This window comes from Hippopotamus amphibius, chromosome 7, assembly GCF_030028045.1.
Source record: "Hippopotamus amphibius kiboko isolate mHipAmp2 chromosome 7, mHipAmp2.hap2, whole genome shotgun sequence".
In the NCBI taxonomy this organism is placed as follows: domain Eukaryota; kingdom Metazoa; phylum Chordata; class Mammalia; order Artiodactyla; family Hippopotamidae; genus Hippopotamus; species Hippopotamus amphibius.
The window spans coordinates 4260033-4286337 of record NC_080192.1 but is presented as its reverse complement, the minus strand read 5'-3'; the positions used below and the strand labels follow the sequence as shown (position 1 = coordinate 4286337).

The 26305-nt window shown below is 36.8% G+C and overlaps 1 protein-coding gene and 1 non-coding gene across 3 annotated transcripts in view; both read right to left on the bottom strand.

Moving 5' to 3' along the window:
- The window catches only part of SMC1B (structural maintenance of chromosomes 1B), an 81336-nt gene that overhangs the window by 50477 nt on the left and 4554 nt on the right, over positions 1-26305 (bottom strand). For both annotated transcript variants that reach the window (XM_057741945.1, XM_057741947.1), the window contains exons 2-8: positions 17907-18095; positions 14784-14896; positions 14494-14697; positions 10912-11150; positions 8982-9240; positions 7902-8042; positions 414-496 (exon numbers count right to left, since the gene is read on the bottom strand). In XM_057741945.1, the coding sequence (XP_057597928.1) occupies positions 414-496; positions 7902-8042; positions 8982-9240; positions 10912-11150; positions 14494-14697; positions 14784-14896; positions 17907-18095 (1228 nt within the window). The remainder of the gene's footprint in view (positions 1-413; positions 497-7901; positions 8043-8981; positions 9241-10911; positions 11151-14493; positions 14698-14783; positions 14897-17906; positions 18096-26305) is intronic.
- TRNAD-GUC (transfer RNA aspartic acid (anticodon GUC)) lies at positions 10253-10325 on the bottom strand. Its single transcript has one exon. It is a non-coding gene; the product is annotated as a tRNA-Asp (tRNA).

The window sequence follows — 26305 nt, the reverse complement described above, 5'->3', positions numbered from 1 at the left end:
AAAGATACATATTTCTGGATTCTGAAAAAGAAAGGATAGATCACTATAACCAGAGCAATCATCATGAGCTTAATGGTAAGTAAATGCCAATGAAAAGGAAATTCTTAGTGGTAGAACATTTAGGTTGTGCTAGCTTTCATGACATACTTTTATTATAAAATATCAATACCAAAAGAAGAGTATTAAGTTTCACCACTGTTAAACATTTATATTTTCAAAACTTAAACCTTAGTGGTTAAGTATAATTTTTAATTATCTACAATGAAATAAAAAAAACAATAGAGGAGTGAGAACATTATTATACAGTGGAAGCATTCATCTGATGACTATACGAGATACCATCACAAATATATGAGACCCCAGAGATACAAGAAAGCTGCAAGGAATTTTTTTTTTTTTTTCACTATACCTACATGCATGTTTTTGTATACTCTTCCAACTTCTCTATTCGCTTTTTATGATCTTCTATTTGTTCTTTTACTTGTTTTAGATTTTCCTAAAATAGGAAATGAAATCTGAAATCAATTACAGCAACTCCAAACAAAATTATTTTTCACTATATGCCTATAACTTACTATAATAGCATAAGTTATTCTAAACTTGAAATACATATAACCATATGAAAATTCTTATGAGTAAATTTTAATTTTGAAAGGCAGTATGGTATAGAACTTTGAGGTTTCAAGACTCAGGGTTCAAATCCTGGCTCCATCACTTACTAGGTATCTAATCTCCAGTAAGTTTACTTTGGTAACTTTAAACCCAGAGGGATTATTTTCAAATATCTATATACAGTTCTTATCTCTCTCTCAAACTAACTCATTCAATAAATATTTATTCACTGGCTACCATGTGCTAGGAACTACAGATATAATAATGAATAGGACAGAGTCCCTGCTCTCAATGACTAAGCTTTGGTGGGAGAAAAAGACAAATAAGCAACCCCAGTAGAGCGGCTCAGCACTCTAACCGCACAGGAATCTATAAGGCAACTATAGGCTTGTGGAAGGACGACTTCACAGGTCTTGCTCCATTCACTTTATCACTAAGTCCAAGGCTTGTGGTAGTCCCCAATTCCTTTCTTATTTTTAACCTTTTCCCTAATTCATCCTATGCATTACAGCAAGATTAATCTGTCTTACTCCATTACTATCACACTCCAGGAATGCACAAAAGTAAAAAACACAATTCTTTTTCAGTATACAATAGCAAAAAAGAGAAGAAATACCATAATTTTCAAGTGGTAAAGGATAAAATATACCGTGAAGATAATGATCTCATTTCACTCATTTATCACACAAATTCACTGAACAGACATCTATTATGCTAGGTGCCAAAAGTTATAAAAATGATCAAGATACAATTCCTTTTCTCCAGGAACTCACACATTTTGAAATTAGAGTCCCCATATTGAAATTCTATTATCTCACTTAAGAATTCCATTCCAACAGACAGGAACAAGATTAGCTAACATCAAAGACCAAGTTTAGTCAACTGGAAACACCTGCTCTGCCTTTACTCTGGCCACTCCCAGGGCTTGTGTCAGGGCCTGGATGCTCCGCTGGACACGTCCTGGGGGATAATCACACGGCCCTGACACCAGGCATTCTGGATTCAGGATGCCAGCTGATCATGCTAGCTGTCTAGGAAAACCAACCCCTGCCCAGCATCTAGTGATCTTGATCTGTGGAGAGTTATAGCCGTTCCCACTGGGAATGACCAGTCCTGTGGGAAACCAAGTATGGGTACAGATTTTTTAATCTCTTTCCACCATGATATGTTATTTCTTCTGTCACTGTTTTTCTATTCAAAAGAGATTCAATCAACACTTAGCAACATCTACTAAGTACATGGGACTTAAAATGGGATACTATTACGAATCCTGTCTTTAAAAAGCTTCCAGCCTGGTAGAGTTGCACCATTAACTCTACTTTTCCTCCAATCTGATGAAAACCCTTAGACACAGATTAAGAACAATCAAGACATCTTGATTAGATGAAGAAGAAACTATTTTTCAGGGTGATTTTTTTTTTTTTTGGTGGGGTAGGGAGAAAAGGCAAACCAGGGAAGGCTTTGTGGTGTGGGTAACTACAGAATTCAACATGTAATGATGAGTAGGTTTTTCCAAAATTAGCATGCACAGAGGCAAAAATGTGCAATGAATATTTGCAGAAATCAGTGTATAATTCCATATGTGATACAAATTATACAAGTTGTTGAAAAGTAGTTACTGATGTTACTACATTTTTCTCCTTCCACAAAATGTCCTCTCTTCTACTCATATGATTATTGATATATATTAGTATATTATCATATACTACCCTTCCTATTTGTTTGTATTTTCATCTGCCAAATCACAAAGAGACTAAAATATGAGGCATGCAGTATAGGTATTCAGAAGGTTCATTCTGGTGACAAAGTGTTTAGAATCAAATCCCAGTTCCTCCACTTACTAGTTTAGTCAAGTTAACCATCTTGTGCCTTGATTCCTTCATTTGTAAAATTCATTAATCCAAGATACTTATTCATTATCTGCACTAGATCAGAACTATTCTAGGTGCCTGAGATGCACCAGTGAACAAAACAGACAAACATCCCTGCTCTTGTGCAATTTACATTCTAGAGGGGGACCATAGACAAATAATATGCAAATTAAATAGTATGTTAGGAGATAAACACTGGGAAAAACAGAGCTAGGATAAGGTGAGCAGAAGTGCACTGGGCACTACAATTTTAAACAGGGTAGTAGGTCTCACTGAGAAGGCAACATGTCAGCAAAGACTCACAGGACATGAGGGAGTTAAAAATGAAAAAAATGTCAGGAAAGCATGTTCCAGGCAGAGGAATAGCCGGTGCAAAGGCCCTAAGGCAGAAACATGTCTGCTAGGTTCCAGGAGGCCATTACAGCCAGACCACAGAAAACAAGAGGGAGAATAGAAAGAGAGGAGGTTTGAGAGGTAAATTGGGGTGGAAGGGGCAAGCAGATCACGTAAGTCTATGTAGGGCACTCAAGGACTTTGACTTAAACTTTATGTGCAAGGGGAAGTCACTAGAGAACTTCAAAAAGAGCAAGTTTCATGATTTGATTTAGATATTAAAAGCATCACTTTGGTTGCTGTGCTGAGACTATTATAAAGGGGACACAAGAGGGAAACCTTGCAGGTTACTACACTGATCTAAACAAAAAACAAAAAGATGGTGGCTTGGACCATGGTGGTAGCAATAGAAATGGAGAGAAGGGATAAGATTTTTGGTATACTTTGAAGGTGGAGCCAATACAGTTTCCTAAAAGAGTCAAAGATGGACTCCAAGATTTTTGACGTGATCAACCAATGAGATTGATTTGTCATCATCAGAGCCTGGAAAGACTATGCTTGTGGTACAATCTGGGTGTGATCAGAAGTTCAGTTTAGGACTCAAGTTTAAGATATCTATTCAACACCCAGAATAGAGATGATGAGGAAACAGCTGGATACACGAGGTTGTGAGCTAGGAATACAAACTTGGGAGTCATCAACAGATGGTATTTAAAGCTATAAGAATATAGGGGGTATGGCCAAGATGGAGGAGTAGGAAAACCCTGAATTCACCTCCTTCCTTGAGCACACCAAAATTACAACTACTTATAGAGCAACTATCTAAGACTTCAGACTAGCAGAAAAGATTTGCCACAAAAAAAGATACAAAGAAGGAACCATGAGACAGGTGAGTGGGGTGAAGACATGGTACAGTCAGGACCAATACTGCTTGTTGGGGACTCATTATCAGGAGAAATACGATAATCATAGAGGTCCTCCTCAAAGAGCAAGGGGTCAGAGCCCCACGTCAGAGTCCCCAGTCCAGGGGTTCTGCACCAGGAAGGTGAGCCCCCAGAACATAGGCTTTGAAAATGAGCAGGGAGAGCCAGAGGACCATGGGAAACAGAGACTCTTCTCTTAAAGAGCACATGCAAAATCTCACATGCTCTAAGTCCCGGCACAGAGGCAGGAGTCTGAAAGCAGCCTGGGTCAGACCCATTTGCTGATATTTGAGAACCTCCTGGAGAGGCAGGAGGCAACTGGGATTCTTCCTGGGGACACATATGCTGGTGGCAGCCATTTTGGGGAGCTCATTCTCCTGTGGCAATGCCAGTGCAGGCAAGCACTGTTCTGGAATTCTCCCTCTAGCCTATAACCACCCACCAGAAGGCCTGCGCTGGTCATGTGGAGTCTGGACCCCACCCACCAGTGTTCAGCAGCAGCACTGGGCCCTCCCAGGCTGTGCAGCCAGCCATGCAAGACCTGGCTCCACCTATTTGTGGGCCAGTAGCAGCTCTGCATCCTTCAGGTCACACAGCTAACCACATGGAAGCCAATCTCACTCTCCAGCAGCTGCAATCACTGCACAAAGTAGGGCCTTGTAGCCAAAAGGGTCAGGGGCCAGCCCCACCTACCAGCATGCCCAAGTAGTTACCTCCCCCCACCAGAAGGGTACATGGAGGCACTAGAGGGGAGTGTGCTGCTTGGCCCCACAGGACATCTCCTACATAAGGCCACTTCTCCATGATTAGGAAGCAAAAGCATGAAATACACACAGGGAATTAGGCAAAACGAGAGGACAGAGGAATATGTTCCAAATGAAGGAAGACGACAAAACCCCAGAAAAAGAGCTAAAGGAAATAAAGAGGAGCAATCCACTGCATGAAGATGCGCCAAGGTAATGATCATAAAGATGCTCACCAGGCTGGGGAGAAGAATGGGCAAACACAATGAGGGTTTCAACAAAGAGTTAGCAAATATAGAAAAGAGCCAAGCAGATTAAGAATACAATAACTGAAATAAAAAGTTCACTAGAAGGAATCAACAGAAGATTAGATGATACAGAGAAAAAGGTCAGCAATCTGGAAGACAGAAAGACAAAATACTGGAAAACCACCCAAGGAGAACAGAAAAAAGAATTTTAAAAAATGAGCATAGTTTAACAGACCTCTGGAACAACATCAAGTGTACTAACATTAGCATTTTAGGGGTCCCAGAAGGAGAAGAGAGAAAGAAAGGGGCAGAGAACTTATTTGAAGAAATAACAGCTAAAAACTTCCCTAACCGAGGGGAAAAAACAGACATCCGGGTCCAGAAAGCACAGAGAGTCCCAAACAAGATGAGCCCAAAGAGATCCATAGCAAGACACGTTATAATTAAAACAGCAAAAATTAAAGATAAAGAGAGATTCTTATAAGCAACAAAAGAAAAGCAACTAGTTATGTACAAGGAAACTCTCAGCTGACTTTTCAGCAGAAACTTTGCAGACCAGAGGAAGTAGCACAATATATATTCAAAGTGATGAAAGGGAAAAACCTACAACAAAACTCTACCAGGCAAGGCTATCATTCAGATTTGAAAGAGTGATAAAGAGTTTTACAAACAACAAAAACTAAGAGCTTAGCACCACTAGACTGGCTTTATAATAAATGTTAAAGGGACTCTTCAAAATGGAAAAAGCCCACAGCTAGAAATATGAAAATTATGAAAGGAAAAAATCTCACTGGTAAAGGCAAACCTATAGTAAAGGTAGCAGATAAATCACTTATAAAGACAGTAGGAAGGTTAAAAGACAAAAGTAGCAAAATCATCTATATCCACAAAAAGTAGTTAAAGGATATTCAAAAAAAAAGATGTAAAATATGATGTCAAAAACATTAAACTTAAAAAAGGAGTGAAAATGTGAGGTTGTTAGAATGCAATGGAACTTAAGAGATCAACTTAAAATAATCATATGTATATATGAATCATGTATATTACATACATTACACATGACATAACATGTTCATATGTTACATATGAACCTCACAGTAACCACGAACCAAAAGCCTATGAAAGATACACACAAAAAAGAGGAAAGGAATCCAAATATAACACTAAAAATAGTGATCAGATTACAAAGGAAGAGAACAAGAGATGAACAAAAAAAAAATCACAAAACAACCCAAAAGCAATGAACAAAATGGCAGTAGGTGCACACCTGTTCATAACAACTTTACCTGTAAATGAAGTAAATGCTCCAATCAAAAGACAGAATTACTGAGTGAAATTTTTAAAAAAACATATATGCTGCCTACAGGAGACTTACTTCAGATCTAGAGACACACCCAGCCTGAAAGTGAGTGGATGGAATAAGGTACTCCATGCAAATGGAAACAAAAAGAAAGCTGAGGCAGCAATACTTATATCAGACAAAATAGTCTTTAAAACAAAGACGGTAACAAAAGACACAGATGGGCAGGAGGGGACTTCAACACTCCACTTACATGACTGGACAGTTCATCAAACTGAAAATCAATAAGGAAACACTGGCCTTAAGCAGATCAGATGGAACTGATGGATATATATAACATTTCATCCCCTAAAGCACAATAAACATTCTTTTCAAGTGCACTTAGAGCATTCTCCAGGACAGATCGCATGCCAGGCCACAAAGCAAGTTGCAATAAATTCAAGAAAACTAAAATCATATCAAGCATCTTTTATGACCACAACAGAGACCAGAAATCAACTACAAGGAAAAAACTGCCAAAAAACACATATATGTGGAGATTAAATAATTACTACTAAACAACCAATGGATCACTGAAGAAATTAAAGAAGAAACTTTAAAAAACACTAAGACGAATGAAAATACAATGATCCAAAATCTATGGAATGTAGCAAAAGCAGTTCTAAGAGGGAAGTTTATAGTGACCTAAGCTGAGGTAGCAGCTTTGAATGGGAGAAGATATTCGCAAACAATATATTTGATAAGGGGTTAACATCCAAAATATACAAAGAACTTATACAACTCAACATTAAAAAAAGACCTAATTAAAAAATGGGCAGGGTATCTGAATAGACATTTTTCCAAGGAAGACATATAGATAGCCAACAGGCACATGAAAAATGCTCAACCATCACTATCATCAGGGAAATGCAAGTCAAAACAGCAATGAGATATCACCTCACCCCTGTCAGAATGGCTATTATCAAGAAGACAAATAACAAGTGTTGGTGAGGATGTGGAGAAAAGTGAACTCTCCTGCACTGCTGGTGGGAATGTAAATTGGTGCAGCCACTATGGAAAACAGTATGGAGAGATCTCACAAAATTAAAAATTGAACTATCATATAATACAGCAATACCACTCCTGGATATTTATGCAAAGAAAACAAAAACAGTAATTAGAAAAGATAAACGCACTCCCATGTTCACTGCAGTATTATTTACAATAGCTAAGATATGGAAGCAACCTAAGGGTCCATCAATAGATGAATGGATGAAGAAGATGTGGTGTAGTATATATACAATGGAATATTACTCAGACATAAAAAATGACATACTTATCCTCATTGTTCAGATTAAGAAATCAAAGCTCAGAGAAGTGAAATGATTTAGTTATATCAACACAGGTAAGTGACAGGACAAGCCTGGATGGAAGCCAGATCTGCCTTACTCTAAGGCAGAACACTGTAATGCTATCTTGACGGTTACCTTTCATGTAGACTATTAAGCTCCTCTTGGGCTATGTCCTTGATATTTCCAAATGACTTTTCACTTACATTATGACACTTGTTTGTTTTTTTCCTTTATCGACCCTCCTCCTAACCTCACTGGACTAACCTACATGTGAGAACAGACAATATCATCTGCCCACGCCTGTCATTACATAGGTGCACATAAAATGCTTACCGACTATGTGAATGAGGACACCGTCTATTTTTATCTCAGACCATGAAAGAGCACCTAAATGATACAATACTAAGCAGCCTAACAGGTAATCCAGAAAACTTAATTAATTCCTTATGTCTGATGTAAATCCATTTATATACTAAAAAAACAATATAAAAAGGGAATAAAATTTCATGAAAAATAACTCTAAATCATTATTGCCCAAACCTGAGCTTCCCCATGCCTCCTCTTTTCAAATGCCAGTCTTTCTTCATCAGCCTTTTGTTCCCACTGCAGCTTCTCCAATTGTTGGTTCATTATAGCCACTTTCTTTCTTACTTGGTCCTTAAGTTCTTTGTACTGATCCAGCTGTATAAAGAGCATTTATTTACACATTGCTAACTCACTTATAGAAGCATGAGAGGAAATTCTTTATATGATATCCTTTACTAGCAGATAATTAAACATATCAAGATTATGTTCTTTATAAATTAGGCCATAGTTAGCCATCTTCTCCAGCTAAGATAGCACAAACATAAAATGAACATCTTATTTAAAACTCTTTAGATAGATCAATAAGGTATTCAAAACCAACTCTATAAGGTCTCTGTAAGAAATTCTTAAACGAGAAAGAGCATTAAACATTAATGGTCCAGAAGCAAAAGAAGGTGAGAGAAGATGACGTATTTTTCTATTTATACAGTCATAATTACTTTAGTATACATATTGTGATAAAAGGTTATACAATTAATGAAAGACAAATGATAGAAATTTAGTTGAGAGAATGTTTGAAAACTCTGAATTATAAATCTTTGGATATCTACTATTGACATAATTCAATCTTATGTGCTAAATGGATGTTAATCACTTAACGTTTTAAATAATCTTAAGTAATCAATATCCCTCCTGTCAATGAAGTGATCATGTCTCTTCAAAGCCATATATTATCTGACTTTTAAGTTTTTACAATATAAGGAGAGAAAAAAAAGATTACCTTAAAAACATAAGAATATAATTTAATTACCTAACTTTTATTACAAAATGATACCAAGTAACCTCGTTGAAGTATTTTCGATGACTTTAACTCATAAATGTTATAATGTCATCTAATTTTATAAAGGAAAAATAGCCTAAAGATTAAATTTAGATTCTACATACAGGCTGAAAAATTTAAATCCCCATAACTTAAATTCGGAGGAAAATCTCTTAAAATATCAGAAAGAGAGGTCATCCTTTAAATTTTTTCTAATTAAAAGGGGAAGTTGAAACAATAGAAACAAATGATTTCCCATATGTCAACTTTTTCACCTGACTGGCTTCTAGTTCAATGTCTCGCCCTTTATGTAAGATTTCTTCCTCAATCTGCTTTTCAAAATTTCTCCATGCACCATCTAAATCAACCAGCTCTGTCTCTAAGGCTTTTATATCATCTTCCTGTTTAGAACATTGTTTTTCACTGTCCTTTATTGATTTCTTAGCCACATCTAACTTCTTGAGGTGGTGAGAAGTGTTTTCTTTAGCTTTAATGTATTGAGGTCTCTTCTGATTTAAAAGTGCTTCAAGAGATCTAAAAAGAAAAATAAAGTTTGCTTTAAAGGAAATTAAATTTTATAGTATATAAAGGGAAGAAGTTCTTTTGATCAAATTAAACACTTAAAAAGATATGGTAAAAATTGACTTTCAGAGACTATAAACAGACCAGTGGTTGCCAGACAAGGGGAGAACCGAATAGGGGAAGCAGAGGGGAATTTTATAAGAGTGGCAAACTACTCTGTATGATACTGTAGTGGTGGACATGTGACATCATACATTTGTCAAAACCTACAGAAATTTACAGGGCCAAGAGTGAACCTTAATGTATCACATTAAAAAAAAATCACTTAGGAGGCCAAGGGATCCTACATGGAATACAGAATGTGACAAAAGGATCTAACTTATTACAAATGTATGAAACAACCTTACTTACTGAAGCGGGAGGGGGAAACGTGCTTACCTAAGTAACTCTGGAAATGAGTGGAGTCCATAAAACTAAAAGCACAAGGAATTGTACATAAGCCTTGTACTCTAGTTGGTAAAGTTGCTTCCCACAAGGATATGGGTTAATAATTCCAATACTGCCATACATGATTACTGGAATTGAACAATTAAGCAAATGGATGGGAGACTGTGGAACCCAGATTTCTTACTGTTGGAACGGGAGGTTACAGATAAGCAAGAAAAGGTCAACATCAATGATGATGTGGGACTTCCCTGGTGGTACAGTGGTTAAGACTCCACACTCCCAATGCAGGGGTCACAGGTTTGATCCCTGGTTGGGGAACTAAGATCTTGCATTCTGAGTGGCACAGCCAAAACAAAACAAAAACCAAACAAAAAACCCCATCAATAATGATGTCATGCTGATACTATGATATATTAGATAGCTGACATATCATATAACGTATATGATGTATGGTTTTTAAATTTTGGTGTAGCCGCTTTATTTTATTTATTTATTTATTTATTTATTTATTTATTTATTTATTTATTTATTTATTTATTTCTCTATTGGCCACACCATGCAGCTTGTGGGATTTTAGTTCCCCAACTAGGGATCAAACCTGGGCCCTCAGCAGTGACAGTGCAGAGTCCTAACCACTGGACCACCAGGGAATCCCTCACATATAATATGTTGACATCCCTGATATAATGTGATGATAATGGCATTTTACCTCTGTGGTTTTCTTCCCCAAAACCCATCAACTCTGTCTAATTATGAGAAAACTAACAGACAAATCCTAATTGAGATACAGTCTACAAAAAACCTGACCAATGCTTCTTAAAACTGTCAAGGACATCCAAAACAAGGAAAGTCTGAAACTGTCACAACCAAGAGGAGCCTAAGAAGACATGATGACTAAATATAATACGGTATACTGGATCAGAAAAGAACATTAGGGAAAACCTAAAAAATATGAATAAAGTATGGACTTTAGTTAATAATAATGTATCTATATTGGTTAATTAATTCTGACAAGTGTATCATACATTATTAGTAAGATGCTATAAGTGAGAGAAATTGAGTGTAGGGAATATGGGAACTCTCTGTATGATCTTTAGAATTTGTCTGTATATCTAAAAGTATTCCAAAGTAAAAAATTTTATTTAAAAAATCAACTTTCAAAGTGTCACTTTTATTTTTATTTTTTCTATCAATCTACATAAAATCCAACTGTTAGTAACTATTTTGAAAACTCACTTTAATTCTTTTTCTGTTTGTTGTAGTTGTCTGCTTAACATTCCATGTTCCTTTTTCTTGGCTTTAACTATGTTTTCATGACGAGAAAGAGACTCTTTTGTGACACTCAAATCCTTATTCACACGCTCTAACTCACTGTTTAGAAAATGAATTTTTTTCTCATTGTGATACAGCTGGAAAAGCTGCAGTTGTATCTTGTTTATTTTCAGTTCTTCAAGGAGAATCTGGTAACGTTCTGCCTATAAAACAGTACAATTCAACAACAGTTAAAAGGAAGTATATTTTACATTGACTTTTCATAAACTCAACTAGAGAACCAACAAATGCTCTCTAATGAATTTTTATTTATATCATTAACAAATGATATTCTTGCCCAAAGTAGCATTATTTGGAGAAGGCTTCTGCATATACTTCTACAACAAACCAGTAAAGGATTTCATATTCACGCACTCAGTGGTACGGTTGTAAGAACCACAAAGGGGCACCCACTAACTGAGTCCTGTCCCATTTCTGTCTTGACCTCAGAGTTTGGCAAGCATGTCAATCAGCTTCCTCATTTGTAAACTGAAGGAAGTTATATGACTTTTAAGGTCCCTAGCTACTTTAAATTCAATGATTCCAGGTAAAATTCCTTCTATAGGATGTAATTTTTTCTACAAATAGAACTAATAGGACTATTAAAGTTCTAAATTATATGTGAGATAGAAGAATTTCCTTACTATTTGTACTATTAATAAAGAAATGAAGGAATGTACTGACTTAAGAGGAAAGCTCTTAATCAATGAAATAATCCAAGTTATGGATAAAAAGCCATCTGCCAGGATGCTGTAAAAAATAATTAGGATATAACCAAAGAAAACCATAATCCCAAAAGAAACATGTACCATAATGTTTATTGCAGCACTATTTACAATAGCCAGGACATGGAAGCAACCTAAATGCCCATCAACAAATGAATGGATAAAAAAGATGTGGCATATGTATACAATGGAATATTACTCAGCTGTAAAAAGGGATGAGATGGAGCTATATGTAATGAGGTGGATAGACCTACAGTCTGTCATACAGAGTGAAGTCAGAAAGAGAAAGACAAATATTGTATGCTAATTCACATATACGGAATCTAAAAATGGTACTGATGAACTCAGTGACAAGAATAAGGACGCAGATGCAGAGAATGGACTGGAGAACTCGAGGTTTGGGGGGTGCGGGGGGTGAAGGGGAAGCTGAGACGAAGCGAGAGAGTAGCACAGACATATACATACTACCAACTGTAAAATAGATAGCCAGTGGGAAGTTGTTGTATAACAAAGGGAGTTCAACTCGAGGATGGAAGATACCTTAGAGGACTGGGGCGGGGAGGGTGGGGGGGGGACTCGAGGGAGGGTGGGGGGGGAGTCAAGGGAGGGAGGGAATACGGGGATATGTGTATAAAAACAGATGATTGAACTTGGTGTACCCCTCAAAAAATAATAAATAAATAAATAAAATTTAAAAAAAAATTAGGAAGTTGGACTATTCTGTCTTTACAATGCTTAAAGTTCTGCAATTCTACACTGCTGTAAGCTGTTATAGTATATTATGAATACTGTAGTTTGACTTTCACTTACACCACCCCTTTCCACTGACAAAACCAAGGACATAAACACACACACATTTAAAAATATGAAGAAAACAGAGAAACATCACTAATAAGGAACACATCCACCTTTCATTTATTTCTTCAAATATTTATTAATTGCCTATTGTGTGCCAGGCCCTCTTCTATGTACTGGAAATATAGTAGAGAACAAGACAAACAGTCTCTGCTCTTGTAAGTTTATAATCTAGTTATTCTAGTGAGGCAGGGAGGGAATAAGAGGAGTCAGAGCATAAATGAGCAAACAAAAAATACACAAGATAATTTTATACAGCAAAATATGCTACAAAATGGGACTTCCCTGGCGGTCAGGTGAGTAAGACTTTGCACTCCCAATGCAGGGGGCCCAAGTTCGATCCCTGGTAGGGGAACTAGATCCCCCATGCATGCCACAACTAGGAAAAAAAAAAAAAAAGATCCTGCCTACCACAATAAAGATCCCGCGTGCCGCAACTAAGATCCAGCACTGCATGCATACATACATGCATAAATAAATATCTTTTAAAAAATATGCTACAAAAGAAACAAAATAGGATAATGCGATAGTACCAGGGAAGGGATGCTAATTTAGATTGGGGGCGTGGACAGCAAATGCCTGCCTGAGAAAATGGCATTTTTATGAAAACCTCAATGATAGTATCAGCCATGTAAAAATCAGGCGTATAACTATCTAGGCAGAGGAAACAGAAAAGCTCCAGGATAGAAGGGAGCGTGGTGTTTTTAATAAGTAATAAAGGTCAATGTGTTAGGAGAGTAGAGGAAGTTAAAGCTTCAGAGGTGAACAAGGGGCAGATGAGCAGGCTGGAAAGGGAGACTAGATTCTCAGTGCAGTGGGAAGCACTGCCCTGAAGAGGTTTTATGCAAGACAAAGACAGAAGCTGATCTGCATTTGAAAAGATTACTCTAAAGACAAGCAATTATCAACAATATACAAGGCACTACACTAGGCATTGTGAAGGGCACCAAGAAATACCACAGAATGGCATTTGCAAAGTGTGGCCATGGCCTCCTACGGTTCCCCAACACCCTTTCACGGAGCCCCTGAGGTCAAAACTATTTTCATAATAATCCTCAGATTTTATTTGCCTTTTTCAGTGTTGACATCTGCACTGATGGTGTAAAAGTCAACGGCTGGTAAAGGTGCTAGGTCTTTTTTTTTTTTAAGCTCTTTATTGGAGTATAATTGCTTTACACTCTTGTGCCAGTTTCTCCTCTACAACAAACTGAATCTGCTGTATTTATACATATATCCCCATATCCCCTCCCTCCCTCAACTCCTTCCCACCCTCCCTATCTCACCCCTCTAAGTCTTCACCTATCTTAGAGTTGATCTCCCTGTGTTATGCAGCAAGCTGCTAGGTCTTAGCACAAATGAGATTTAATACAGAAGCAGATATGAGAATTCATCTGTCTTCTATTAAGCCAAATATTAAGGAGGTTATAAAAAGGTAAAACAATACCACCCTTCTAATTATTTGGTTTTAGAAAACTCAGTTATTTTTCATAAAAATATGTTATTTATGTTAACATTCAATGAGTTTACTATTGTTATTTTTACACTAATCATTAAAATATATTTTTAAATGTCTCAAATACAATATATATCGATACAACCCACATGAACAGAAACTCTTTGGGGTCCTCAAAGTATAGGGGACAAGATCCAAAAGTCTGAGAGCCTCTGCCATGTAAGATATAAATCCCTCAAGTTTAATTTTAGTTGGGAAAATCAGACATCTTTGTAGTTCAGGTTGTTCTGCCTGTTTGGGAGGAAAAAACCCAACAATGGAAAACACATCAAAAAGTTTCTCTCAGATGAATATTGGGCTTTATTTGTCTCACGTTATTAAAAGAATCTTTTTAGTAACCCCAAACCAATACTTAAAATTCTTACACAAAGTTTTTATATCCAATACTCAGTGGGTTACATCATGACACCTTACCTCTTCTTTCTCTAATTTTGCGTGTTTGCGCTCTGCAGCTACATTTTTTTTCTTATTAAAATTAAACTGTGCATCTTCTTCAGCTTTCTGTAACTTTCTTTTCTTTTCCTCATATTCTCCTATAAGCTCTCCTGAAGTGCTGATTTCCTCAAAAAACTGCGTTCTTTCTTTGGGTTTTTTCATTGAAATTGACTCCACAGTTCCCTTTTAAAAATAGTTAAGCATACCAACATATAAAATGCGATATATTTTCAAAATCATGAATAAAATAAAATACTACAGCTATTTACCTGAAAAACTAGACAGTTCCGTGCTTTGACTATTATGCCTATCTTTTCTAACTCTGTGATATAAGCAGAACGACTCACAGGATTATCATCAAAACGATATTCTGAGCATCCCCCTAAAATAAAAGAATAAAGGCTGTTATAGGAAGTATAAATACCAGACATATATCAACAACTATTGAAAGCTTAATAAAATTATTTTTCTTATTGAAATGGCCAGTTATGCAATAATATACATGTTAATAAATGCATTTAATCAGTCAACAAATATTGAGTGTCTGCTACATGGCAAGGAGTGTTCTACAGTGGTGAACATAACAGACAAAAGTCTGATCTCAAGGAGCTTATATCCTAGTAATGGAGACCGACAAAAATGAGATATGTAAGTAAAATAAATATCACATGAGAAAGTGTTAAGGAGTAAAACAGAGGTAGGAAGGGGGTATGGAAGTCTCTGTGTAGGAGAAAGAAGTTTTGCAATTTTAAATAGGATGGTGTAATGGTCTGAATGTTTGTCCCCACTAAATTCATATGATGAAATGCTAACCCAAAGGTGATTGTGTTAGAAAGTGAGGCCTTTGGGAGGTGATTAAGTCATGACAGTGGAGCCCTCATAATGGTATTAGTGTGCTTATAAAAAGATCCTACAAGGCTCCCTAGTCCCATCCACATGTGAGGATACAATGAGAAGTCTACAACACAGAAAAGAGTCTTCATCCAACCATGCTGGCACTCTAAGCTTGCACTTTTAGTTCCCAGAACTATGAGACACAAATCTCTATAGTTTATAAGCTACCCAGTCTGTGGTATTTTATTATAACAGCCCAAATGGACTAAGATAGATGAGCTAGGAAGAAGAACAAAGCTGAAGGTATCACATGTTCTGATCTGAAAATATATTATAAAGCTATAGTAATCAAAGCAGTGTGGCACTGCCATAAAAATATACAGAACAATGGAACAGAATAGAGAGTCCAGAAAGAAATCTAAGCATCTATAGTCAACCAATCTTCAACAAAGGTGCCAAGAACACACAATGGGGAAAAGATAGTCTCTTCAATAAAAAGTGCTGGGATAACTGGATATCCACATGCAGAAGAATAAAACTGGACCCCTACGCAAAATGGACAACATATACAAAAATTAACCCAAAATGGATTAAAGACTTAAATGTAATACCTGAAACTATGAAACTACTAAAAGAAAACATGGGGAAAAAGCTTCTTGACATTGCTCTGGGCAATGATTTTTTTGGATATAATACCCAAAGCACAATCAACAAAAGCAAATATAGACAAGTGGAATTGCATCAAACTAAAAGCCTTCTACACAACAAGGGAATCGATCAACAGAGTGCAAACGGTAACCTACAGAAGGGGAAAAAGTGTTTTGGAACCACACATCTGACAGGTTAATATCCAAAATAAGTAAGGAATTCATATAACTCAATAGCAAAAAACCAACTAACCCAATTGAAAAATGGGGAAAGAAGCTGGATAGATATTTCTCAAAAGATGATATACAGATGGCAAACAGGTATACGAAAACATGCTCAATAGTAGGAATCACCAGCAAAATGCAAATCAAAACCACAATGAGATATCACCTCACGCCTATTAGAATTAACAAAAGACAAGTCTTGGTGAGGACATGAGGAAAAGGGAACCCTTGAATATTGTTGGTGGGAATATAAATTGGTACAGTCATCATGAAAAACAGTATGAAGATTCCTAAAAGAATTAAAAATAGAACTACCTTATGAGCCAGCACTCACTTCTGAGTATAAATACAATGAAGATGAAATCCGTACCTTGGAGAGTTATCTGCACTTCTATGTTCACTGCAGAATTATTCACAATAACTAAGATATAGAAACAACCTAAATATCTATCAATAGATGGCTGGATACAGAAAATGCGGGAATATTATTCAGCCTTAAAAAAGAAAGAAATCCTGCCATTTGTGACATCATGGATGAACCTGGAGGACATTAAGGTAGTGAAATAAACCATATACAGAAAGACAAATACTGCATGATCTCACCTATATGTGGAATCTAAAACAGTTAAACTCACAGAAGGAAAGAGTAGAATGGTGGTTGCCAGGGGCCTGGGGGAGGGGGAAATGGGGAGATGTTGGTAAAAGGGTACAAACTTTCATTTATGCAAGATAAGTTCTGGAGATCTTAGTATGTGACTATGGTTAACAACACTGTATTATATGGTTCAAATTTGCTAGGAGGGAGATCTTAAGGGTTCACACACAGAGAGAAAACAGTAATCACATGAGGTGATACATATGTTAATTAGCTTGATTGTGGTGATTATTTCACAATGTATATTAAAACATCATTATACATTTTAAACATATACAATTTTTATTTGTCAATTATACCTCAATAAAGGTGGGGAAAAAATAAAGTTATGATGGTTTATTAAGTAAAGAGAGTAAGCTAGGGACTCTGACTGAGAAGGAGACTTTTGATAAAAAACTCAAAAGAAGTGAGAAAACTAACCAATGAAAATATCTAGGTGATAAAGTGGTGAAATACTTAAATTATGCATTAAGGTATATGTATATAGTAAGTATTTCTAAAATTACCTGTGATTGAACTTGAGGAAAGTTAATAAGTGTATTTATACATTAGAACATTAGAACCATGTTGTAGTGGCAGACTGAAAACAAACCACAAAAAACAAAACCAAGAAACATCTATTTACAGAGGCTCTGTAAACTCCTAGCATAAATAGAAAAAATATACATAAATAACTCACAATCTTATTTACTCAGGAAACACAGGGATTCATGAATAAATCATAAAATACAAAGTCAAATATTTCACGCAATTTGCTTTTTGGTGGTAGGAAAAACTTTCTATACAAACCAAAAATATGCATTTAGTTAGTTCATCACTAGGAAAACCAGATAAACATATATAACCTCAGGAAGGACTTTTATGACATCACTGTCTTTGAGGTAGACCCCCTCCTTCATTTTAACCTAATAACCAGGGAGAAAAATGCTATTTGACTGTAGGGGAATTTGAATAAGTATGTCTGCTTAAAGAAAAGTCCAGTGTAGAACCAAACAGGTTCTATTACTTGCTACCCAAGAAAAAAAAAGTACCTCGGATAATCCTTGCAAATGTTTTCTCTTCTCCACTTTCCTCCACATATACAATTTTAACACTTGCAGAAGAAGAAACAGGTTTTCCAATATGTGCTCCATGAATGAGTTCTTGAATATTTTTCACTCTTAAATTAGCTATTTTTTCTCCCATTACAAAACTAAGTGCATCCATTATATTGGATTTTCCTGGAGAAGGAAAGAGAGAAAAAGTTATTTATCATTCCTAATGATAAAAAACTTTGCTCAGGGGCTTCCCTGGTAGCACAGTGCTTAAGAATCCACCTGCCAATGCAGGAGACATGGGTTTGATCCCTGGGTCAGGAAGATCCCACATGCTGCGGAGCAACTAAGCCCACGCACCACAACTACTGAGCCCGTGCACCTAGAGCCCGTGTTCTGTAACAAGAGAAGCCACTGCAGTGAAGAGCCCATGCACCACAATTAAGAGTAGCCCCTGCTCACCACAACTACAGAGAGCCTGTGTGAAGCAAAGAAGACCCAACACAGCCGATTAATAAATAAAAAAAAAAATTTTTTTTTAAATAAAAATAGATAGTATGGTCTTTTCTATATTCAAAATGCACGTGACTAAACAATTTTACGTAGATAACTGCTTTCTATGCAGCTATGGTAGAGTATTAAGTGATTTAAATGTAAGAATCTGTACATGGATCTAATCCCCAGCTCTCTCCCGTATCACCATGGCAAATCATTTAACTTCTCTGAATTTCAGTTATCCCTACTTTATAAATTTTGTCACATATTTTTTTTAAATGGCTATCTCCAGGATTTCCCCAAGGGCTAGACTAGGGTTGCTAGAATATTTATGATTGGTATGCGTTGGTAGTGCATGTCCAAGCCTGCTAGCCTCTGAAAGTCCTGCTTAGCAGGCATCATGGGATTTGGATTTTGATTCTGTGAGGGTTTCCATCACTTTCTGATAAGAATGTCTCACTGTGCCTAAACAATATGATTTATGCTAAATACTTGCTTTCTTTCTAGGAGTCTGGGATTCTGGTATGTGCTAGGCAGAGGTGCCTATGTGACCATTCCCCAATAAAATCCCTGAGGGTTGAATCTTTAATGAGGTTCTTTGGTAAACATCTCACATATGTTGTCACAACTTGTTGCTGGAGGAATTAAGCCTGTCCTGTATGACTCCACTGGGGAAGGATTCATGGAAACTTGCACCTGGTTTCCTCAGAGTTCCTCACGTGCCTTTCCCCTTTGCTGAGTTTGCTTTGTTTCCTTTCACTGTTATGAGTAACAGTCCTGGGTACAACTATATGCTGGGTCCTGTGAGTCCTCCTAGTGAATCACCAAAACAGGGGGTAGTCATGAGGACTCCCAACTCAACTGTTCTCCAGCCATGAGCCCATAGTTTACTCTAAGACAATTTCCAAGGTGCAGTGTCGTTTCAGCTACTACCATCTCTATTCATTTATTTTTTCTTTTTCACATTCGTTCTCTCATATCCACAAGCAATTTAAATTTCTAGTGCCAAAAGCAGGGAAAGTAACATAAACAAGAGAATACTGCCAATCACTGGAAATATAGCTTAGTTTTAGAAGTTCGTGATCTTTTCTAAAAAGAACCAGAAGTGGTTAAAAATGCTGAAAATGTATTCAGCTAAATCTCAGTTAACTAACAGGTATGAAGCATGGCTTTTTTGGGTTAACTGACAATCTGCAGATTGAGAGCTACTGTAAGATGGTTACATATATAGGACCAAACAAACAATTGAATTAAGTCTGACAGTAACAGAATTAAACAGAAACTGGTTTTGGTCGATCCTTATTTAAAATCTGCCTAAAATAAACACTTCCCCATCCAAATTCATTCATTACATTAATTCTTTCTTGGGCTAGGTCATAAGGATACAGTAAAAGAACAACCCTGTCTAACGAATGTTATAATCGATTAAACAAGTCGAACAATAAACAAAAAAGAATTATATATTAAGTATCATGAGGAAACAAACTGAGTGATGAAATAGAGGGTAACTGGGAGAGGTAACTTCAGATAGGATGGTCAGGAAACATTTATTAAGTGCCTGGCTTAACAACCACATGTTGGCAAAAATGAACAAATAAATGAACGAAGTTAAGTTTTGGTCAGAACAGGAACCTCTGCAATAAATAATTAAAAACCAACATGAGGAAAATAATAATTTGGGAAGACTATCTTTTAGACTATCATCTTTTAGACTATCATCACTTGTTGAAGATGAAGCAAATATTCAAAGATATAAAAATTACAATCACTCTCCCATCTCAAAACCTCAATATTCACCACTCATTTGACCTCTTACCAATAGCTGCTGAGTTCCTTTTGATTTCAGCTCTGCCTATTTCTTTTTTTTTAACTTTTTATTTTTTTTATTTTTTACAATAAACTGCATATATTTAGAGTGTACAATTTGGTATCCCAGTCTCCTAATTCATTCCCCCCCAACCCTCCCCGCTTTCCCCACTTGGTGTTCATGTTTGTTCTCTACGTCTGTGTCTCTATTTCTGCCTTGCAAACCGGTTGATCTGTACCATTTTTCTATAGTCCACATATATGTGTTAATATACAATATTTGTTTTTCTCTTTCTGACTCACTTCACTCTGTATGACAGTCTCTAGGTCCATCCATGTCTCTAAAAATGTCCCAGTTTCATTGCTTTTTACAGCTGAGTAATATTCCATTGTTTATATGTACCACATCTTCTTTATCCATTCATCTGTTGATGGACATTTAGTTTGCTTCCATGTCCTGGCCATTGTAAATAGTTCAGCTCTGCCTATTTCTTCCATTCTGCCCCTTCCTTATCATCCTTCCAGTTATTCAAGTCCTCCTTACTTCCAAGAGCCTCCTAGCTGGACTCAACCTTCACTCTCTTGCCTCTTCAAATTCATTCATTCATTCCACAAACATTTATGGAACAGCTATTAATCAGGCATTTTCCTAAGTACTGAGGCTAAAAAGAAACAATACGTAGGATTTTCCCCTAAGCTGCTTACGGTGGGGAATATGGTCAATTTTTATTGAATCTCATTTTGTTCCAGACACTCCACATCTGTTATTTTATTCAGTCTTTGTAATAATCCTATGAGGTAGGTATTTAATTTGCATTTCATAAATAAAAACACCAAGGCTCAAAGTCAAACAAATCATGTTTTGGGGTTAGGCATCTAATTCCAAAATCTATACTCTTCCCACTAAAAGCAAGAAATTATAAAATTAACACAAAGAACTATGAAGCACTTAAGAGAAGCACTGACTACTGGAGACTCTGAGTAGGCTTTGCAGGATATAATTCTGGACTAAGTTTTAAAGAGTAAGTAGAAGTCTGGGAAGGCAGTGCTGAAGGTAAACATAATCATTCCAGGAAAAGAGACTAGCTTGATCATTGGTACACATGGAAAAGCAAGGTACCATTCCAGTGAGAAAAGGGTAAGTAATGATATAGAGGTGGAGCAAAGCTCACAAGGTTGGAAATGATAAGGGAGAAACTAAACTTTGTGCTGAAGATTATGTGAAGCCAAGAAGGATTTTAGGAACGGAGTGACTTTTTCAGATACGTTTTGCAAAGATTTCTGAGACAATAACCCACCAGAAAAATGGGCAAAGAACATAAAAGGGCAATTCAGAGAAAGAGAAATACAAAAGGCCCTTAACCATATGAAAAGACACTTGAGCTCAGTCATAGTAAGAGAATGTAAACTAAAACTGTTTTGATTACCCTCTCCCACCTACTACACTGGCAAAAATCCAAAATTTTGAAAACATATTCTTTGGATGAGGCAAGAGGGAAACAGGACTTCTCATTAAATTACTGTTGGGAGTACAGAATGATACAACCACTATGGAGGGGTAATTTGGCAATAGCTAACTAAATTATAACTCCATTTTAGCTCTTGAACTGGCAATTCCACTTGTATAAATCTATCTCCTTGATACACGTGCAATCACACAATGGCAAATACACAATTATGCAATTATAGGTCATTTCTAACAGAAGACTGGAAACACACTTAAGTGTCCCAAAATAAAAGGACTACTTGAAATAACTATGTAACAGCCACACAATGGAGAATTACACAGCAGCAAGAGAACAGAAGAGGAAGTAGGAAATGAAAAAAGAAAAGTACATAACAGCATATATAGTAAAGAAACAAATACAAACTTTTACTTAAAGAAAAGTGAGGGGGTGGGAATAACAATAAACACATTTGCTAGCATTTGCAAAAAGAAACACTGAAGGATAATCAAGAAATTAATGGTTATGTAGAGAAGGTGAAGAGCAGGACATAAACTGAGTCAGACACCCTCTGCTTGCCTCACCCTGCTTCTGCCCTTTCTCCACAAGCTCTCATGCCTTTCAGCTTCTAGTTGGATTTGGCCAATGGAGAGCCCTGGCAGGAGGGAAGAAGGGAAAAGAGTGGGGTCAAGGTATTTACTCCCCCATTTTCCTCCCTGGCAGGTGGCTTCTGACTGGCTGTGCCCTTTAGCAGAAGGTCACTGCCTTTTTGAAGCTCCTTCTGGGTTCCTTCCTCTTTGAGCCTTGGGGTGGTGGCAGCTCCACTGCTGCTAGTGGTGTGATCCCTCTATTCCTTGGGATTCCTCTACAGCCCTCCCACACCTTTGTAACTAGTCCCTCTGTAAATAAATCTTCCTCAAACTGTCCTAATTTGAGAGTGCCACTTGTTTCTTGTTGGGACGCTGACTGTTACAGGGAGCAGGGGTAGAAGCAAAATTTCTGTGTATATTTTTCCACAGAGTTTTGACCTCCAAACTACGTATATGCATTACCAATTTTTAAAAAAACCTAAACTTTAAAAATCCCATAAAGAAAACAATCACAAACAGGTAAACACTAAATATTACATTGGTAATGCAGGCATATTGATAAATGATTTACTTCAAGCGACTTCAGATCACAGAATTCTGACTGTACGTTCTTAGTGGGATCCATTCTAAGAACCAAAAAGAAGTACAAAGGAATTTTAAATTTCCTTTAGTAGCTTTATTGTTTATAATGTTACAGGTATTGGTAGTTTAAGACCGTTTTCTTTATATTGTAAGTTAAAGCAAATAAGTAATTAATTACTCATGTTAGGAAATAAGATTTTCAGAGTAAGGAAAAAATATTTACTCACAGTGACAGAATTCAAGGAACAGTGAAAACACAGTTAAAACTGATGGAAAATATCAGCATGAACTCAAATTTTAAAAATGACTCTTAACAGGGCTTCCTTGGTGGCACAGTGGTTAAGAAACCTCCTGCCAATGCAGGGGACACAGGTTCGATCCCTGGGCCGGAAAGATCCCACATGCTGCAGAGCAATTAAGCCCGTGTGCCACAACTACCGAGCCTGTGCTCTACAGCCTGCGAGCCACAACTATTGAGCCCACGTGCCACAACTACTGAAGCCCACATGCCTAGAACCCTGCAACAAGAGAAGTCACCACAATGAGAAGCCCGCACACCACAGCAAAAAGTAGCCCCCATTCACCGCAACCAGAGGAAGCCCATGCTCAGCAATGAAGACCCAACGCAGCCAATAAATAAATAAATAAATTTTAAAAAAATTACTGTAACAGGAAAAGATGCTCAAAATCATATTAGTCATAGGAAAACACAACTCAAAACTACAATGAAATACCACTTCACATCAACTAGGATGGCTAAAGAAACAAGACAGGACTTCCTAGGTGGCGCAGTGATTAAGAATCTACCTGCCAGTGCAGGGAACACAGGTTCGAGCCCTGCTCTGGGAAGATTCCACGTGCCTCGGAGCAACTAAGCCCAGGCGCCACAGCTGTTGAGCCTGTGCTCTAGAGCCCATGAGCCACAACTATTGAAGCCCACGCACCTACAGCCTGTGCTCCACAACAAGAGAAGCCACTGCAACGAGAAGCCTGCACACCAGAATGAAGAGTAGCCCCCACTCGCATCAACTAGAGAAAACTCGTGTGCAGCAATGAAGACCCAACGCAGCCAATAAAAAATTAAAAAAAAAAAACAAACAATAACAAACAACTGCTGGTGAAGACGTGGAGAAATCCGAACCCTTATTCATTGACAATGGGAACATTAAGCCAGACACAAAGGGCCACATATTGCATGATTCCATTTATATGAAATGTCCAGAACAGGCAAATCCATAGACAGAAAAGTAGATTAGTGGTTGCCAGGGACTGGGTGGAGAGGAGATAATGGGGAATGATTACTAATGGGCACAAGGTTTCTCTTTGGGGTAATGAAAATGTTCTAGAATTAGATAGTGATGATGGTTATACTACTCTATGAATACACTAAACATCACTGAAGAGTACACTTTAAAAGGATAAATTTTATGATATGCAAATGACACTTCAATAAAGCTGTTATTTAAAAAAAGAGCAAATCTGAAAAAGCACTTTATGTATTTTCTAGCCCCATCCTCTGAAATGGCCCAGAATCACTGTTATCCAAATGCACTGAATATTCGTTTCCAGATGGTAGTCTGTAATACCTTACTTTCTAAAACAATAACAAGAACTCATTGGAGAAGTGGCTAATTCCAAGTCTGAGGCAGGGAAAATTGAAGATAAGCCTGAAATCTTATGTGAGAAAGCAAGGAAGCTTTCAAATATTAATGAGGTCGTGACCAAAGGACACAGGAGGCAGCTTGAAGGAGCTCTCACTGATTAAAGTTATGAAAATCTGAGCATCAAAAAGAATGATTTTGGTGGATTCAAACACACTGTGCCAATGAAAATCCATGAGTCCATAATGATACTCACCAAAAATAAAATAAAAAAGGGAGAAAAACTTACTTTCACCATTTGCCCTATTAAAACTTTTTTCTTTGAAAATACTAATAAAAAGAAAGGGGGCAAGCATTTATTCTGTTTTTCCAGTGTAAACTGCATTTTACATTAGTCAAATAATCCCAGTTAATGAAGGAAAACTTTTTTTTTTTAAATAGAGAAATATTATCCAATGAATATAGAAAGCATGACAGAATTAGAAAAACCTAATTTTGTGAACCTTAATGAAATGCTGACTCAAGCAAGGTTATTAATTGGCATTAAAACCACTTGGGTAAATAGTTGACAGAGAACATTTGTATAACGCCAAAGTAACACTAGAACACTAGGCTAGAAGGAAAGGTTAAAGCTAGCTGTATAATGGAGAGATCACTGTCACCACCCCAATCCAGTGGTCAATCTTAGCATCACCAGATATTATGTGATAAAAGGTAACATAAAGTACACAACAGAACCTAAAATGAAGTCTAGCCAAAAATGTTTAATTTGAAACCATCAACTTTTTAGATATATCTTCCAGTTCACAAAAATAGAGGGGATAGAGGAACAAACTACACTACATCATACAGAAGAAATCAGACACATCTAAACATTCTATGGGAAAACTTTTTTAATCTTTTCAACAAGTCTGTGTTATAAACAAAGGAGCTATGCTAAATTAACAGAGATCTAAGGGATATAACAATCAGATGCAATATGTGGTTCTGGGATGGGAAAATGGTTCGGTCAAGGAACATTATGGAGTCAGCCGAGGAAGTCTGAATTTGAGCTGTGCGTCAAATGAGATGCACTAAGAAACAAAGGCGAGGATAACTGTCTGAAAGCAGTAAGTTAGACAACAGTATGTATTGTATGATATCATTTTCATTAAAAAAAAAGTTTGCAAGGAAAAAGAGCTATATGGACATACCCAAGGGTATTACAGTAGTACTCTCTGGATTTTAGGAATATGTTTTTACTTTTTTACTCTTGCTTATTTTCTAATTTTCTATAATTCATATATACTGATTTCATAATAATAAAATGTTATTTTTTAAGAATTCAGCTGCCATTTTGGATTACTTAAAATGGTTTTTAAAAATAACATTTTTTCCTGATTAGAACAGTAAACCACTCAAAGTAAGGTTTTGGAAAACAGAAAAGTATTTTAAAAACCACCTGAAAAATCACACCATCCAGAAAAAATTATTGATGGAAATGGATATTGAATTTTGTCAAATGCCTTTTCCTCAAGAAGATAAAATGAATCTTCTTTCTTGCAGGAACAAATGAAGATTACTGTGGCAGCAGTGTGCCACGTGGATTAAAGTAGGGTAAGGCCAGAGGTTGGGAACTTAGCTAAAAGGTGACTGCATTAATTCAAGGAAGTAATGATGAGAGTCTGAAATAAAGTGATAGCAGTGGCAACAGAGAGAAGAGAATAAGGTTTATTAAGGAGGCAGGACAGGAATGACTGGTAATGTATCAGCTGTGACAGGGAGAATTTATCAAGGATGATGGAGAATTTATTAAGGTAGCAGCCATATGAAACCCTGGGAGAAAGGCATTCTAAGTCCAAGGCACAGCAAATGCTAAAACCCTGAAATAGCAATGA